The sequence below is a fragment of the Tripterygium wilfordii genome, chromosome 3 (assembly GCF_013401445.1).
Source record: "Tripterygium wilfordii isolate XIE 37 chromosome 3, ASM1340144v1, whole genome shotgun sequence".
NCBI lineage: Eukaryota > Viridiplantae > Streptophyta > Magnoliopsida > Celastrales > Celastraceae > Tripterygium > Tripterygium wilfordii.
Genome location: NC_052234.1, coordinates 1,124,455 through 1,136,957, shown reverse-complemented (window position 1 = coordinate 1,136,957; position 12,503 = coordinate 1,124,455). Strand labels below are relative to the sequence as shown.

At 38.6% G+C, this 12,503-nt stretch overlaps 1 protein-coding gene across 2 annotated transcripts; it reads left to right on the top strand.

Annotated features, from left to right (window-relative positions):
- The first annotated feature begins 1,280 nt into the window (after positions 1-1,280).
- On the top strand, positions 1,281-12,274 carry LOC119994402 (protein CELLULOSE SYNTHASE INTERACTIVE 1-like). Of its 2 annotated transcripts, none has more exons than XM_038841227.1 (8): positions 1,281-1,381; positions 2,026-2,143; positions 2,745-2,818; positions 3,942-6,996; positions 7,336-9,880; positions 10,437-10,891; positions 11,550-11,666; positions 11,769-12,274. In XM_038841227.1, exons 2-8 carry the CDS (start codon positions 2,078-2,080, stop codon positions 11,907-11,909), a joined length of 6,453 nt encoding a protein of 2,150 aa, XP_038697155.1. In that variant the 5' UTR covers positions 1,281-1,381; positions 2,026-2,077; the 3' UTR covers positions 11,910-12,274. The 2 variants fall into 2 exon arrangements, with proteins under 2 accessions (XP_038697155.1, XP_038697156.1); XM_038841228.1 differs by lacking the exon at positions 1,281-1,381 and adding an exon at positions 1,425-1,509.
- Positions 12,275-12,503: the final 229 nt, after the last annotated feature.

Here is a 12,503-nt window from a genome sequence, read left to right as displayed (position 1 = left end):
TCTAATCTCAACTAAGATGATAGTCTAGTTCCTTTGGCCCAACTATCCATATAGTTAGGAGAAAATTTTGTGTGTGCGTGAATTTGACGATTTGAGTTTAAATTCATATTATATGTTCAAAAGGGCAAACTTAAAAATAAGATTTATGCAACCTCTGTTTGTTTTAAAATAAAATTAAAATATATTATTTGGGAAAAAATTATAATAATATAACTTTAATAATCTCTCAGCCTATAATTGGTTTGCATAATAATATTTGTTAGGCGATTAATGAATTATAACAATTATCCTTATTAGGTGTATCTCACTGTCTTCAGCACTAATTGTCCGTTACAATTAAAATATTAATATACACACATTTTTTTGCCAACTAAGAGAGAGACTCTAGCTCTTCTTAACTAAGTTTGGCTTAAGCTTCAAGCCTTTTTCCAAATAAATTAATATTATTATTTTTTGATAAAATTAAAAATCCATAATTACTATATAATTCATGTTTATTTTTAGATTTTTTTAATGCTTAGATACTTTAGAGTTTAGACTCTTGGCTTATCAAAATTTAAACTACTTACATCATTCTATTATTTTTCAAAAACATTGAAATCACATGTATGATGTAAATGTAGTGAGTTTTACTTGGTTCTCCCAACTATACGGATTCATCCAAAAGCAATTTGGTTCAAACGATTTTATATAAAATATTTATTTAAATACTTTGTATAATAAAGATATGTCGTTAAATGATTTAATTATAATAATAAAATCACTATTTCCAAAAAAAAAAAGGGTCATGTTATGGGGATCCAAAAATGACAATGATATGATATTATTAATTTATTTTCCAATAATATTGAGCTCAACATGATACGATCTTGAATATTTTTCGATGTTTTTCAACGAAAATAAAAACATTTACAATAATAGTGATATTCTAACTCTAATTATTTTTTGAAAAGGAACTCTAATTATTAATCAAACTTACAACATAGCTAGTTGAATTAAATTTTCATTTTTATTGATTAAAAAAATCTTAATCTAGTATTGCTCTTCTCGTTGAGGGACATTTGCTATGCCTATGTCATATATAAGAACTAAATTGAATATTCAATTTTTTTAGCCACATAAATAAATAAATAAATAAAAATTCAGTTTTAGCTGAAACATGACTGGGCTGAGCCGATAAATGTACGCCAAGCCGAGCCACGAAGTTCCCGACCTTTCAATTGTCGGTGGTCCGGACTCCGGATATAGAGAGAGAGAGAGTGAAGCCAGTAGGCCATGGACTGAAAGCAAACAAGCAACTCTCCTCTCTCTCTCTCTTCCACGACGTCTATAGTTGCTTCAATCTTCCTCTTCTACCTCTCTCATTCTCCACCTCCAAAAGGTAAAAGCAATACACACTGACTCTCTCTCTCTCTCTCTCTCTCTCTCTCTCCTGGATTTCAGCTGATTGTGGGCATTTATGAAGACTTGTCGTTTCTGTGAAGTCTGGGGTCTTTGTTTTGTTGGATTGTGAGTAAATCTGTTGTTAGATTTATGCCATTTTCGGTGTTTTGATTATTGATTCATTGTATTGGAGCGATCAAGTTGTTCGGACTCGGATCGGTTGAATTCGATCTACCCTTTTCCTTTCTAATTCTGGAGAAACTTAGTCAAGTTTGTTGTCTTCAGTATTTGGTTCTCCTTAACAAGTTTCTTTCCGTTGAATTCCGATTGAAATGAAGAATGTTGCTCCCAAACTGCTCCGTAGAGAAGAGTTCTGTTTTTTTTTTTTTTTATTTCTATTTTTATTTATCCTTTTTTACTTTTTGGTATTGAATTGCTTCTTTATACTGATTCAACTGTCTCTACTCATTGATTTAGTCTGTTTGATCTTCTAATTATTGATCACTTGGGTTGTTATTGTCTTTTAATTCGGTCTAAATCAATTGGGTTTGAGATTTTGCAATGAAAATGCTGATTACAATCTGATCTGCGATTGCATGGTGTTAAATTCTCATTGTGGCTTCTTCAATTCTGTTTGGGCAGGAGGTTTTGATGTTTTAACTCAGTTGGACGGTAGATCTGGAGGTAAAACAAAATGGCTGCTACACTAGCTTGGAGGTTTTCTGCTAACAACGGCAGCAGCTTTGCCAATAACGACATGGTATTCTATGCTCTTCTTTTATTTCTTTGATGAGATTGCTAATATCTGTTGAATGAGGGATGGTTTTGTGTCGCTACTTCACTAGAATTAGTGGAGGTTTGTCATTCCGTTAAGCCCTTTTGAATTATAGAAGGAAAGAAAGTATTAGATTTGCTAGATCAAATGGTCTTGATTTTTGGCAGTTACTTTATTGTCCTATTATTTCTGAGGTTTTGGCTATGTAGTGATCTAGGGTTCAGTTTCAGGGATTTGGTCTTGACAATTACAAGAAACATTACATTTTATAATGAAACTGACTGAAGGTCTTTTTCTTATTTTATTTTCTGGACTGCCTTTTATTTTATGTTCGTAATTCTCAATGCTGCTTGCCTCATTTTCTACTGCAATGCATCACGCTGTTTAAACAATTCCTCCAACTGCTCCTTTTGTTTTCTATTTGGTATTAGATAAAGAAATATAGGCTACATTTGGAGCTCCTTTAATGATGTTAGGAATTAGCTTGGGCAACTCATCTCTGTTGGGCTGTAAATAGTTGGATAATCCTTTAGGTTTTTTTTCCCTCCTCTAACAAGTTCATTGTTTTCCCCATTCCCTATTGCAGGAAAAATCCATGGAGGCAAAACTTCATGATTCTGAGCCCCCAACTCCACATTCAGTTATGAAGATGGGTTTAAGGTCAGTTTTTGCTTGATTAATGCATTTAATTGCTAAGCAGCAAACTCTTTATGCGTACAAAGAACCGAGTCAAGTCTTGTTGGCACCTCAGTGCGCTGTCTGCTTCTTTTATCGAGGCTTAAAATTCTCCATTTTGCCATTAATCTTTGTTAATGTCTGTCTGCTTGGGCAGGAACGGGCAAATTTTTGTAAATGCCTCTCTAGAGCCACATATTGCACTGATGCACTCAATTTTTTTGAGCAAAATTCTTTCTAGACAATATGTCTCCGAGTAATTCCACATAAAAAGAGCTGAGCAGAGAAACTGCTTACTTTCTGTGTCTTTTCCTGTAACTTGCTTATATTCATTTGATAAAATGCTTTAGAGCTACCTTGAATTGATAAAAAATTTCAGTTTCAAAGGAGTTTTAGATGTTTCGAAACCTACTGCATACAGATCCGTCTAGATGCCTTACGTCCTTTGAACTCAAAAATGGAAGGGTTGACAATAAAGTAATTATATAATTATGGTTCTGGATGTTCTTGATAAATCTAAAGCAGCAGATGTTGTTTTTCTAATAGTGGAAGTCTCCTTAAGAAGCAACTCCCTTCTGTTATATTTTTACTATTATACTCTCTTTTTTGAGCAGCAATATTATGCTCTTTCTTTCCCATGCTATATCAGAAATTAATCAATAAGACTAACTCCATAAAGCGTCCTGCCAAATACTCTGAGCAAAAATTAAATTTTTATACATTGATAGGTTGATGTGTTTATACACAAGGCATTCTCACATTCAATTTTGGAACCACTTAATGCTACTGGGGGTGAATATACTTGAATTTTTTTTTATTCCGGAGTTCATTGGGAGACTTAATGCACCTTGGGGTTAGCCCATCAGGATTTTGATTTTACTGTTTTGAATGGCATTGGACTTCTGCTCATGCTTTTATTCTGAGAAAACAACATCCAATGTACAAACAATACTTTTTAATATTTTTGTCGTCTAATGCTTGATTTGTTCACCGTAATTCTGAGCATTTCCCTAAAAGTTATTATAAGTAAGATGTTGGCTTCCTCTGACGATAAATATGATTGATTTTGATTTTTCTCAATGGTCTTGAACCCTTTGATCCTTTGCAGAGATCGTACAAGTAGCATGGAGGATCCAGATGGAACATTAGCAAGTGTTGCACAATGCATAGAGCAGTTGCGGCAGAGTTCTTCATCTGTACAAGAGAAGGAGCATTCCTTGAGGCAGTTGCTTGAGCTTATTGATACACGTGAGAATGCTTTCAGTGCCGTTGGATCTCACTCCCAAGCAGTTCCAGTACTTGTTTCACTTCTCCGATCGGGATCACTTGGAGTAAAGATACAGGCTGCTACTGTTCTGGGCTCTCTCTGTAAAGAGAATGAACTTAGAGTGAAAGTCTTGCTTGGAGGATGCATTCCGCCGTTGCTTGGTCTCCTCAAGTCCAGTTCGGCAGAAGGTCAGATTGCAGCAGCAAAGACAATTTATGCGGTTTCTCAAGGTGGTGCTAAGGATCATGTTGGATCGAAAATTTTTTCTACTGAAGGAGTTGTGCCAGTGCTTTGGGAGCGGCTGAAAAATGGACTCAAATCTGGAAACGTGGTTGATAACTTATTGAGTGGAGCATTAAAAAACCTGTCAAGCAGTACTGAGGGTTTCTGGTCGGAAACAGTACAGGCTGAAGGAGTGGATATACTAGTCAAGTTGTTAACAACAGGACAGTCAAGCACTCAAGCTAATGTATGCTTTCTTCTTGGCTGTATGATGATGGAGGATGCATCTGTTTGTTCGAAAGTGTTGGCTGCAGGGGCTACAAAACAACTACTGAAGCTGCTAGGGCCTGGTAATGAAGCCTCAGTTAGAGCAGAAGCTGCGGGTGCTTTCAAGTCTCTTTCTGCCCAGTGTAAAGAAGCAAGGAAAGAAATAGCTAACTGTAATGGCATTCCAGCTTTAATAAATGCTACAATAGCTCCTTCGAAAGAATTCATGGAAGGTGAGTGTGCTCAAGCATTGCAGGAGAATGCCATGTGTGCTCTTGCAAACATTTCTGGGGGTTTATCCTATGTAATCTCAAGCCTAGGTCAAAGCCTGGAATCTTGTTCTTCATCTGCCCAGACAGCTGACACCTTAGGGGCTTTAGCTTCTGCTCTGATGATATATGATGGCAAAGCTGAATCTTCTAGAGCATCCGATCCTGTGATTGTTGAACAGACTTTGGTTAGTCAATGTAAACCTCACTTACCATTTCTTGTACAGGAACGGACTATAGAAGCCCTTGCCAGTTTGTATGGAAATTCTATTCTCTCAGTTAAGCTTGCAAACTCGGATGCAAAACGACTTCTGGTTGGTTTGATCACGATGGCGGCTAATGAAGTTCAGGATGAGCTTATAAGAGCTCTTCTTATACTCTGCAACACTGAAAGCAGTCTATGGCGTGCACTCCAAGGTCGTGAGGGTGTTCAGCTACTGATATCTCTTCTTGGGCTTTCATCTGAACAACAGCAAGAATGTGCTGTCGCACTGTTGTGCCTTCTATCCAACGAAAATGATGAAAGTAAGTGGGCCATCACAGCTGCTGGAGGCATTCCTCCACTTGTTCAAATTCTGGAGACAGGGTCTCCTAAAGCTAAAGAAGATTCTGCTACAATCCTTAGAAACCTCTGCAATCACAGTGAAGATATACGTGCGTGTGTTGAAAGTGCTGATGCTGTTCCTGCATTATTGTGGTTGCTGAAGAATGGGAGCCCAAATGGGAAAGAAATTGCAGCAAGGACTTTGAACCATTTAATCCATAAGTCTGATACAGCGACCATTAGTCAGCTTACCGCATTATTAACAAGTGATCTACCTGAATCTAAAATTTATGTTTTGGATGCTCTTAAAAGTATGCTTTCCGTGGTTCCCTTCAATGATATATTACGTGAAGGCAGTGCTGCAAATGATGCAATTCAGATGATGATTAAAATATTAAGCTCAACTAAAGAAGAAACTCAGGCTAAGTCGGCATCAGCTCTTGCTGGGATTTTTGAAGTTCGGAAGGACCTGCGTGAAAGTAGTATTGCTGTAAAAACTTTATGGTCAGCCATGAAGCTGCTAAATGTCGAGTCAGAAAATATCTTGAAAGAGTCCTCTCATTGCCTTGCTGCAATTTTTCTGTCAATTAAAGAAAACCGGGAAGTGGCTGCTGTTGCGCGAGATGCATTTTCACCCTTAGTTGTGCTTGCTAACTCTTCTGTGTTGGAAGTTGCAGAGCAGGCAACATGTGCTTTGGCAAATCTTATTTTGGATGGTGAAGTGTCGGAGAAAGCTGTTGCTGAAGAAATTATACTGCCTGCTACTAGGGTTCTGCGAGAAGGTACAGTCTCTGGAAAGACCCATGCAGCAGCAGCAATTGCACGTCTGCTTGATTCTCGTGAAATCGATGACACGCTGACTGATTGTGTCAATCGTGCTGGAACTGTTCTTGCATTAGTTTCTTTTCTGGAATCTGCTAATGGTAGTTCCATCACCACAGCAGAAGCATTAGATGCACTGGCTATTTTGTCAAGATCGAAAGGGGCTATTGGGCACATAAAACCTGCATGGGCAGTTCTAGCAGAATATCCTAAAAGCATAACCCCAATAGTCTCTTCTATTGCTGATGCATCACAAATGTTGCAAGATAAGGCTATTGAGATAGTGTCAAGGCTTTGCCATGATCAGCCCATTGTTCTAGGAGAGGCAATTGTGTGTGCGTCTTTATGCATATCATCGATTGCCAGAAGGGTAATCAATTCCACAAACCCAAAGGTCAAGATTGGAGGAACTGCACTTCTTATTTGTGCTGCCAAAGTGAGCCATCAGAGAGTGGTGGAAGATCTTAATCAATCAAACTCTTGCATTTACCTTATTAAGGCACTTGTTGCAATGCTTAATATTACGGAGACCGATATGGGAAATGATGACGGTGATGACAAGGATGTCATTAGTATTTGCAGGCAATTTAAGGAAAATGCTCATAATGGTGAATATGATATAGGAACAGCAGTTATATATGGTGTCAACTTAGCAATTTGGCTACTTTCTGTTCTTGCTTGTCATGATGAAAAAAGCAAAGGTGTTATTATAGAGGCTGGAGCACTTGAGGTCCTCAATGATCGTATCGTACATGGTTTTTCACAATATCAGGTACTCAACTATTTTATTGTTGTATTATTTATCTAGACAGCTCACTCAATAAGATATGTTGATCATATGATTGTCAATAGTGTATGGATTGGCACACTAGAACAGAAGTAACATTATTACATTGATATTTGTTATACCATAGCTAAACGACTTTTATTTATATTGTATTTGGTTTGCCTTGTATGATCCATGATAGAAATGAATGGAGTAAACGAATACACATGGTGGATTCCTGTTGATGTTCTCAAAGCTGACCCCAAACTTTTGGGATAAAGGCTTTGATGATGATGATGATGATGCTGATGTATTTGGTTTGCCCTGTTTTAATTGGCTATGCAGAATGATTTCAAAGAAGATAACAACATTTGGGTTTGCGGGATGATGCTAGCGATTTTATTTCAAGATAGAGACATCATACGAGCACCTGAAACCATGAAATCAATATCGGTACTTGCAAATTTGTTGAAATCAGAGGATTCGGCGAACAGGTATTTTGCGGCACAAGCAATGTCCAGCCTAGTTTGTAACGGCAGCAGAGGGACTCTTCTGTCAGTTGCGAATTCTGGGGCAGCAATTGGGCTTCTATCCTTACTTGGTTGTGCTGATGTTGATATATGTGATCTTTTAGAGTTATCAGAGGAGTTCTCTTTGGTGCGTTATCCAGAGCAAGTTGCGCTGGAGAGATTGTTCAGAGTAGAAGACATCAGGGTTGGTGCCACTTCTCGGAAAGCAATACCTGCTCTTGTTGATCTTCTCAAACCAATTCCTGATCGTCCTGGTGCACCTTTTCTTGCACTTGGGCTTTTGACTCAGCTTGCAAGAGAATGTTCATCAAATAAGATTGTCATGGTAGAATCTGGGATTTTGGAAGCACTAACCAAGTATCTTTCACTTGGTCCCCAAGATGCAACTGAGGAAGCAGCTACTGATCTGTTAGGGATCCTATTTAGCAGTGCTGATATCCGGAGACATGAATCTGCATTTGGTGCAGTCAATCAACTTATAGCAGTTTTACGTTTAGGTGGAAGAGGTGCTAGGTATAGCGCTGCTAAAGCATTGGAAAGCTTATTTTCTGCTGACCATATTAGAAATGCAGAATCTGCCCGACAAGCTGTTCAACCCTTGGTGGAGATACTTAGTAGTGGCTCGGAGAAAGAGCAGCATGCTGCTATTGCTGCTTTGGTTAGGTTATTGAGTGAAAACCCATCAAAAGCCCTTGCTGTTGCAGATGTGGAAATGAATGCAGTAGATGTCCTGTGCAGGATACTTTCTTCAAATTGTTCATTGCATCTGAAAGGGGATGCTGCTGAGCTGTGTTGTGTTCTTTTCGGCAATACAAGAATCAGGTCCACAGTGGCTGCAGCACATTGTGTTGAGCCTTTGGTGTCCCTCCTTGTATCTGAGTTAAGTCCGGCACAGCAATCAGTCGTTCGTGCGTTGGATAAGCTTGTAGATGATGAGCAACTGGCAGAATTAGTTGTTGCACATGGTGCAGTTATTCCTCTTGTTGGCCTCTTATATGGTAGGAATTACATGCTTCATGAGGCTGTTTCCAGAGCTCTCGTGAAGTTAGGGAAAGACAGACCAGCTTGTAAAATGGAAATGGTAAAAGCCAGGGTAATTGAAAGCATACTTGATATCCTCCATGAAGCACCGGATTTTATCTGTGCTGCATTTGCAGAATTGCTTAGAATACTGACCAATAATGCTAGCATTGCTAAGGGGTCCTCTGCCGCAAAAGTTGTGGAGCCCCTGTTTTTGCTGTTGACAAGACCAGAGTTTGGGCCTGATGGACAGCATAGCACACTGCAGGTTCTAGTTAATATTCTAGAGCATCCACAATGCCGTGCTGACCATACGTTGTCCTCTCACCAAGCTATTGAACCACTTATCCCGTTGCTTGATTCTCAAGCACCAGCAGTGCAGCAGTTGGCAGCTGAGCTTCTATCTCATCTACTCTCAGAAGAACATCTTCAAAAGGATCTGGTGACACAACAAGTTATTGGTCCCCTTATACGAGTTCTCGCATCTGGCATACACATATTACAGCAGAGAGCTGTTAAAGCTCTTGTTAGCATTTCACTAACTTGGCCAAATGAAGTAGCAAAAGAGGGTGGTGTCGGTGAATTGTCCAAAGTGATATTGCAAGCTGATCCTACACTCCCTCATGCCTTGTGGGAATCGGCTGCTTCTGTCTTGGCCAGTATTCTGCAGTTCAGTACAGAATTTTATTTGGAAGTTCCTGTTGCAGTGCTGGTAAGGATGCTCCATTCTGCCTCTGAGAATACAGTAATTGGTGCATTGAATGCTCTTTTGGTGTTGGAAAGTGATGATGGAACCAGTTCTGAAGCAATGGCTGAAAGTGGTGCCATAGAGGCTCTTTTGGAACTTCTTCGCTGTCATCAGTGTGAGGAAGCAGCTGCCAGATTGCTGGAAGTACTGCTCAACAATGTGAAGGTTAGAGAAACAAAAGCGATAAAATCTGCAATCTTGCCTTTATCTCAGTATCTCTTGGATCCACAAACCCAAGCCCAGCAAGCAAGGTTACTGGCGACTTTGGCTCTTGGAGATCTATTCCAGAATGAAGGCCTTGCTCGGAGTAGTGATGCTGTTTCAGCTTGCCGTGCTCTGGTAAATGTGCTTGAAGAACAACCTACAGAAGAAATGAAAGTCGTAGCTATATGTGCTTTGCAGAACCTGGTAATGTATAGCAAATCAAATAAAAGAGCAGTTGCAGAGGCTGGTGGTGTCCAGGTTGTACTCGATCTAATTGGTTCAAGTGATCCAGAGACATCTTGCCAGGCAGCAATGTTTATTAAACTTCTATTCTCTAATCACACCATCCAAGAGTATGCTTCCAGTGAAACTGTTAGAGCTATAACCGGTATGTTAAATTTAATTACCGCAGGTTTGCATGTGTTTGCTGATATGAAAGAGAATGTTATTTTTGCTATTTATGCTATTTACTGTGTCCCACTGTGCATGTGCTATTTTTACTTGTTGATTCTTGATTGGTAGTTTTGTGGTTCAATAAAAAGATAATAACATAAATCTTAGCTTAACTTGTTTCGTAGCTATTTTTCATTCGCAAAGGTCATGGCTCTGTTTTCCAGCACAATTTTAGAAAAAGATATGCAATCTAACATGTCACATGACATTGTAATTGCTGCTTTGAGATACTTCAACCAGAGGATGCAAACAGAGACTTTTCGTATATGACTATATGGTTCCCCCTCTTGATTCCTTTACATTCTTTACACATAACTTCGGATCAGTTATGATGGTTTTGTTTTCTTTTTTCTTTTTCTTTATGAATGGACTGATATTTTTGTTCATAAGTTGTCATGTAAAATTAGTGGCATCAGTTATTGTTCAGAAGATGATGTGTGTGGCATGTGCAATTTTTTTATTGACAGTAACATCCTCTTTTCATCTTTCAGCTGCCATTGAAAAGGATTTATGGGCCACTGGAACTGTGAATGAGGAGTATCTGAAAGCTCTCAATGCTCTATTTAGCAACTTCCCTCGCTTGAGAGCCACCGAGCCTGCAACTCTCAGCATACCACACCTGGTTACATCACTCAAGACAGGCTCAGAGGCAACTCAAGAAGCTGCCTTGGATGCACTATTTCTTCTCAGGCAAGCTTGGTCAGCATGCCCAGCTGAAGTCTCAAGAGCTCAATCCATTGCTGCTGCTGATGCAATCCCATTGTTGCAGTACTTAATTCAGTCTGGCCCTCCTCGATTTCAAGAGAAGGCAGAGTTTTTGCTCCAGTGCTTGCCAGGGACATTGGCGGTAATAATCAAGCGGGGAAATAACATGAAGCAGTCAATGGGAAACCCGAGTGTCTTTTGCAAGCTTTCACTTGGCAATACTCCACCTAGGCAAACCAAGGTAAGACATTCCACATGCCTTTAACTATTTTTGCCTTCCTATGGTTTTTCTTATTTATTTCCTTTCTTTTATTTAACTCGGAAGAGAGGTGTTTGTTGTTGCCCTTTTTTCTTTTGAAATTTTTATTAATTTAAATGGTATCACGCGACAAAAAAAAGAGACCTACCTGACATAATTTTGTTCAGGATTATTTTAATGCAATGCTCAAGGCTCATGCTAACTTGCTTCACCAGACTAGATACTTTATGTAATTTATAAATTGGGAACTGAGGGAACATTATGGTCAAACTCTTCCAAAGCACTCATTGGCTCATTCAATACTTCTCAATTTGGAAATTGGAAACTGACTAAAATAATGATCAGGAGTACAACTCCATGTCTGCCTCCTTGCTATTAGCTGAAAGGGAGTTTTGAGTTTCTACATTGGACTTGCAGATGTTTGGCCTTATTTTGAGTTATGTTTAGCAGTTACGGGATTCTTCGTGACACAAATCAAACAAAATAAGATTTTATAATAATGTGGTCTGGATAAAGATCACACGAACCATTCTACCCTGCATTGACCATTTCTAACATTGGATTTCTGTTGTCTCTGAACCTCTAAATTTGTGCTGTTGTAACTAACAATGAACTGAACACTTTTTGGTAAAATTGTCAGGTTGTATCAACTGGTCCTAATCCTGAGTGGGACGAGAGTTTTTCATGGTCCTTTGAGAGTCCTCCAAAAGGCCAGAAGCTTCAAATCTCGTGCAAGAATAAGAGTAAAATGGGAAAGGTAAGCACTTTCTTTGTATAAAACTAGAACCATTATAATGGTGTTGGTAGATTCAATTTATTTCTATGTTTGCTAAACTCAGTCAAATTGCTCTGTAAACAGAGTTCTTTCGGAAAGGTAACAATCCAGATTGACCGTGTTGTAATGCTTGGAGCCGTTGCTGGGGAATATACTCTATTGCCGGAAAGCAAAAGCGGGCCATCACGGAATTTGGAAATAGAATTCCAGTGGTCTAACAAGTAACGACCATGATTGCGTTTTATTTTATTTTTTTTCAGAGCAAATGGGAAATTTAGGGAGAAATCATGTTCAAATAGGGCATTCTTTCGGTCAGTTTTTGGTTATTTATCATGTCCAGTGTATATAGCTTGCTAAAGATTTTGATCTTTTTTGGTCTTTACTTGTAGTTGCAACAATTAGTCAATTGGTGGTTTATTCTCTGGTGACCAGTATTTTCTTATAGCAAATTGTTTCACTTTGTAATTTTTGTGACAATAAATCAATACTGGTGTGTTTGTAAATCTCAAGAGGAAAATAACGTTCTTAGTTTGCCATGTAAATCTAGTCATTTTCTTGAGTAGGGATATGTGGAAGCTGCTTGTCACCCACACCATTGCCTTTTCAATCCTCTTGTGACCATTGGGTTGGCTAGGCTTGTTAGGATGTGTATTCTATGTTCTTTTGTTTTTATATATTTCTTCATTAATTTTCTGGTTTTGCCTATCCCAAGAGATGTGCAACAAGAAACATTTCTTTATCGTCTTTTTATCGAGCTAACTTGTTACATATATGAAGATACATGACTATTGTTTCAGACAGTTAAAAGTTAACTGTTTG

What these genes read in the sequence shown, in the direction of transcription:
- LOC119994402 (XM_038841227.1), top strand. Translation starts at nt 2,078, where the DNA reads ATGGCTGCTACACTAGCTTGGAGGTTTTCTGCTAACAACGGCAGCAGC. An exon ending in GCTTTGCCAATAACGACATG is followed by an intron (nt 2,144 to 2,744) that starts GTATTCTATGCT and finishes TCCCTATTGCAG; the next exon opens with GAAAAATCCATGGAGGCAAA. An exon ending in GTTATGAAGATGGGTTTAAG is followed by an intron (nt 2,819 to 3,941) that starts GTCAGTTTTTGC and finishes GATCCTTTGCAG; the next exon opens with AGATCGTACAAGTAGCATGG.